Consider the following 6,044-nt stretch of genomic DNA (forward strand, 5'->3'; position numbering starts at 1 on the left):
TGTGTGTGTGTGTGTGTGTGTGTGTGTGTGTGCGTGCGCGCGCGCGTGTGTAAAAATAGTACTTGTCATAATACATATATGGCAGAAATGATACGTTAATACGTATAATTTTCCAGAAATGATACGTTAATTTTGAAACTTTTTTTATTAATAACTTTTTAACGAGTTAGGTCCGACGGTTAAAACTTCCTCAAGGTCACTCAGGGTCATGACCTTGACAACATATGTCAAGGTCAAGGTCATTGGGGGAGGCTCCCCTAATCTACATTTTTACCATTTTTAGTATTGTTATATGCTAATTCATCATGAAAATTCCACACAGATAAAACATTACTTTTGGGCGGGGTTTTTAAACAATTTACGTTATTTGCCTGATTTTCAATATTATTTCGTTGTTTTAATAAGTTTGACACTCTTGTGATCGCCTTCGAACAATCCATGATACTTGTGAAATGTAATTTTTTAAAACGCGGATCTAATAAAGTTGCGACACTGAGAAAATAATTTTTTTCTATGGATGATTGATTGGAATATTCTCTTCCATAGAATCGCGTATCTATCTGATCTAGAATGTTATTTTTCAATTTTTCAGCAATTTCATTACATGGATTTAAACGACTTATTACACTATTTAAACAATGAACAATTGGAATAATTTTACTTCCAGTTACATACTTTTTACCTGACATTTCTACAGTTACGGATTCTATAGGAAAAAGAATTTTAAGCGATTCTTCAATGCATGTTATATCGGAATAAGATAGCATTTGCAAGTCTGAATATTTGAACAGGACAGTACTAATAAATTCGGATAGTTTGCAAAACCTTTTCAACATATAGAATGTTGAGTTCCACCGAGTTTCTGACTCTTGAATTACTTTCAAATGTTTACCGTTGGGATTTGTTTTCATCTGAAGCGCTCTTAACTCATCTGCTGCTTCTACCGATCGTTTAAGGAAAGTTACAATCTCTTTTACTTTTGTTACAATATTTTTAAATTCAGGTGTTAATTTAATTGCATCCCTGACTACTAGATTGAGCTGGTGTGCAAAGCATGGCAAATGTCCAAATGTATCGCGTGCAGCTTTCGATATATTAGCAGCATTATCTGTAATCATTATTATCACTTTATTCAGATCAATGTTCCATTCGTGACAAAATGATTTTAAAATTTGCGACAAATAGATAGCATTGTGAGCTTCTTCTAGAAGACGAACCCCAAGATTAATGGATTCAATTTTTGTACCTTCAATAAAATGTGCAGTAAGGCATAAGTAGCTTTTGCTATTATACTTGTCCGTCCAAATATCCGATGTCAACACAATGTTATCAATCCCTGTCAATTTTTCTTTTACAATCGAACTTAGCGCGACAAATTTTTCGTCGATGCGACTTGTAATAGTCATCCTACTTGGAACTGTATATAACGGCGCAAGAATTTTAAGTAATCGTCGAAAACCTTCATCTTCTACTATGGATAATGGCTGTAAGTCCTTCAAAATCATAAACGTGATGGCGTTTGTTATTTCTCCCGATTTATTACCACCATCTGTAACACGGATTTGATTTTCGGTTTACTATATTAAACTGAGAATTAAAATGTATTAATTTGGTTTAAATTTATTAGATCAAATTAAAATGTATTAAAAATTAAAGTACAGTATCGAATTTAGTTGTATACTAATATAGTAAGTGTTAATTATTTTTTAATTCATCAAAAATGGTATGAAAAGAAAGAAATTTAAAAAATAATGCGTTTAAGTCTTTTTAAGAAAAAATAATAGTAAGAGAGAAAAATTAATCACTGTAAAGCTTGTTGTTTTTTTAAAAAATAGATTAGTATTAATTTTAGCATATTTTAATTTTATATATTCATCTTTAATATAATATAGTATATAATTACTCTCACAATGTTGACCATTCAAGTTGTTTTTCTTTCTTAATTAACATTATTAATAAACAAGAATAGTAAAATTAACTATAAATGTTAAATATATGTTATAGTAATTATTATTTTAATTTTAATATAAAGAAAAAGATTTGTTTTTTAATTAGAAATTATGTTCAACATAAGTATTATAAAAATACAATATTAAACAAGTTACCATTATATTCATTTATCCTCGAAAAAGCCTTTTTAATCGAAACTTGCTTTTGTGTTGAAGTCTGATCTTTTGCATTAGTTGAGTCACTTTGAACAGATTGTAGACTGCAGTGGGATTCAGAATCAGACACATCGATAGCACAATTATTTTCATTTTCAGATGTAATTTTTTTTGAAGTGTTTTGTTGAATCATTATAGCTTTATGCTTTCGCTTCAGATGGTTTTTTAGGTTCGTCGTATTGTTGTGATGCTTATAAATATTGTTACACAACGTACAACGCTTTGATACTGAATCAAAGACAACATAATACTGTTTAATCAAGTCCTTACTGGGAATGAGTGTCACTTTATTGGCAATGTTTTCTGAAGCAGTGCTAGTTGACATTGTCAATTGACAGTGTATTTATCAACTATATTTGTAATCAGTGATATAAGAAATCTTTTGAGATGGTTTGATGTAGTGACTATATGAAAAAACAAAAATTGCTTTTTACTTCCTCTGGTTGGACCTACAGTTCAAAAAATAAGGATTATATTAAGAGAGAGAGAGAAAGAGAGAGAGAGGGGAGGGAGAGGGAGGGAGGGAGAGGGAGGTAGGGAGAGAGGGGGAGGGGGGGGGGGGGGAGGTAGGGAGAGAGAGGGGGAGAGGGAGGTAGGGAGAGAGGGGGAGAGGGAGGGAGAGGGAGATTGATTGATTGATTGAATGTTTTATTTATGTTTTGGCTGAACAGCCGTAAACAATTTACAGAATTATACAAAACGTATACTATTTCGCTGTATTACTTATTATCACAGAATTCGAAATTAATTAATTAATATACGCCTCAGTACATGAGACTCTGCAAGTCTCTCTGGAAAAGAACGCACGTAATAAAAATAAAAAAGAAAGAAAATTGTATACATGTCAAATATTTGGTGGAGTGCGATGAAAGAACAGTTAAGGTAGTTATAATTCTAGAATTTGTGCAAATACAAAATTTAATCGAAAGATGTGACTATGAAAATATAAAGTCGAACAATCACGGGATTTTTAAGTAGAACGTTCGGCAGCAATTAGGTACTTATAATATGCATTTTTGAAAGATTGTAGTGTTGCGGTATTTGTAATGTTTTGAGGAATAGAATTCCAATTTTTCATACCGGTGATCCAAAAAGAGTTTTTGTAATAGTTAGTGCGGCAAAACGGGAAGTCGAAGGTTTCGTGATGGCGAACTGATCTTCTAATATCAGGATTACAGGTGGTAAATCGACGATAAAGGTATTGAGGACGATAAGTACTCAGTATAGAGTAGACTGTGCATCCTAGAAAATACTGTCGCCGGGCTCGGATTGTCAACCAATTAGCTTGTTGTCTAAAATATGCCAATTGTGAATCGCGACGCAGGTTATAGACATATCTGAGAGCCACATTTTGTAATCTTTGCAGTTTAGTATTGAGATGGTCAGTAACGTCATTGAAGGTTAAACAGGCATAATCAAAATGTGGTGTGACGAGAGCATTGACTAGATGTAGTTTAACTGTTGTTGGCAGGGTGGATCCGCGAAATTTCAGACGATAGAGAGCATGATATACATTGGACGATATTTGTGATATATGGCGATTCCTTGTCAGATCGGCTGTTATGTGAACTCCAAGATTCTTAACCGTATCGGAGTACGGTATCGTAACTCCATCAACTGTTATTAATGGTATGTTAATTTTGGATAGGTTAAGTAGCTGTTGCGTAGATCCTATAATGATGGCTTTGGTCTTATTAGCATTCAGTGTAAGTTTGAACTCACTGGCCCATTCGACTAACGTTTGGATCTCGCAATTTAGTTCCGCCACAGTTTGTTCGATGCGATATAAGGGCGTAGACAGGTAAAACTGCGTGTCATCGGCAAAGATGGCACATGTATTTCGGCAGTAGGTCAGTCGGTTAAACAATGAGTTAATGAACATGGAGAAAAGTACTGGTCCCAAACTCGACCCCTGAGGTACTCCTGGGGTAGATGGTAGTGTTGGTGATGGTTTTCCTTCGTTATCTACAATTGTTTGTGATCGTCCGGTCAGGTAGGAGTGGAACCATAGCATAGTCTCGTCGTTAAAACCATACTCCCTGAGTGCAAGTAAAAGCAGCGAATGATCTAGCGTGTCGAATGCCTTACTAAAATCGAATAATACCAAAATGGTCACACATTGGCGTTCGATCGCTTCGCGTGCATCGTCGAGGACATTTAAAAGCGCAGTTTGCGTACTGAAATGCCGTCGAAACCCAGATTGGAATTTGTTTATGAGGTTATTGTTCTCCAAGTACGTCGAAATTTGTTGTGCGATTATGGAATCTAATGATTTCGCGAGATGTGGTAGGTTAGCTACTGGACGCGTTTCTGCAGGTGTTGCAGGGATGGATGATTTATTAAGTGGAATGATCGAGCAGCATTTCCATTCCGCCGGGTATTCTCCCGTAGAAAGGGAAAGGTTGTATATATATGTTAGGTACGGTGCTATTGACGTAACAGTATCCTTTATGTGAGCAAGTTGAAGGCCATCAGGGCTACGGCCCTTAGATTTAGGTATTACTGTTAGTAGAGCATTGGTAACCTGTGTGATCGAAAGAGTTGAGAAGCTAAAAGTCGAAGTGTGAGTTGGTGAATGGTATGACAGGATGCTATTGAAGGTCTGTATCGAGCAGGGCGGATGGACTGTTGTGATCGTGGTGTAATGAGCATTGAGTTCTGAGGCGGAAAAATGTTGTAAAGAAGATGTCGATCTTGATTCTAGGAGTCTCATTCTCCGCAGAAAAGACCAAATTGCTGCCGGGTCACGCAGTTTTGAAATGGAACTCGACAGGAATTGTTCCTTGGTATGTCGCATCAAATTCTTAATGGTCGCTCTTTGCATCTTATATTCGGCCATGATTCTGTCACTGCCGGTACGTCTGGCCTGACGATAGAGTTTATCCCGTTCTTTGATTTCGGACTTTATATTTTCATTTAGCCATGGGACATGCTGATGTATAACTTTCACAGTTCGCATCGGCGCATGAAAATCGAACGCGGTTATTACAGCATTACAAAAAATCGAAAGAACCTCGTTAACATGTGGATTTGACAGCGATAGCTCTTGCGGGAATTCCAACATGGTATTTGTGAGCGCTAGTACAATATCCGAATTTAACCTTACCATATTACAATTTTTGAAATCCCTAAACGTGAAGGTTATACGTAAATCAAATTAAGTCATGGCCAGCTGCGAATGGCACCTCCGATTGTGAATAATTACGTACTTTTAGCTCAGAATCAGTAATGCAAACATCAATTTGAGTATCCGCCTCTGACGTATGATGTGTTGCAGTATGGGGAACTAGATAAAGCGAATAATCTCTAATAACAGTACGTAAAAAATTTGATTCAAAACTATCACGAAGAAGGTTGCAATTCAAGTCACCCATAATTACTAGATTTTTATAATCTGCAAGAAACAGTTCTAGACTAAGTATAAAATCATTAAATAACTAACCACTGGGCCGGCGATAAATAACAGCCAAAAGTAGCGTACTGGATTTTGATCTGACATCCGCAATTAAGAATTCGGGACTATTAATACTGTTCCCTTTAGACCGCTCGAGAACTTTAATATTAAGCGAATTATGGATATAACACGCTACACCGCCACCTTGTACGTATCGAGAGCTATTTGGCGAGATTATATTTCGATCGTTCCTAAATAACTGGTAGTTAGCAACATTAATGCATTCGCTAGGCACTGCGGGTGTGAGCCACGTTTCTGTTAGCGCGAAGATGTGCGGTGAACGATCGTTTAAGAAGCATTCGACCGCTTCAAAATGAGCACGTAGAGAGTTAATGTTACTATGCGCAATAAGAATATTTGTGGGCGATGAATTATGCGGCAAAGGTGTATCTAGTCAAGACTAGCTTATCTAGATCTGATTCTGT

General features: G+C 36.2%; 1 protein-coding gene across 1 annotated transcript; it reads right to left on the minus strand.

The window, feature by feature from the left end:
- Window positions 1-3,135: 3,135 nt before the first annotated feature.
- On the minus strand, window positions 3,136-5,274 carry LOC108778115 (RNA-directed DNA polymerase from mobile element jockey-like). Its single transcript, XM_018545215.1, has one exon. The coding sequence runs from the start codon at window positions 5,272-5,274 to the stop codon at window positions 3,136-3,138; it is 2,139 nt and encodes a 712-aa protein (XP_018400717.1).
- Window positions 5,275-6,044: the final 770 nt, after the last annotated feature.

Source organism: Cyphomyrmex costatus, unplaced genomic scaffold, assembly GCF_001594065.2.
Source record: "Cyphomyrmex costatus isolate MS0001 unplaced genomic scaffold, Ccosl1.0 scaffold481, whole genome shotgun sequence".
Taxonomy (NCBI): domain Eukaryota; kingdom Metazoa; phylum Arthropoda; class Insecta; order Hymenoptera; family Formicidae; genus Cyphomyrmex; species Cyphomyrmex costatus.

What these genes read in the sequence shown, in the direction of transcription:
- LOC108778115 (XM_018545215.1), bottom strand. Translation starts at nt 5,274, where the DNA reads ATGGTAAGGTTAAATTCGGATATTGTACTAGCGCTCACAAATACCATG.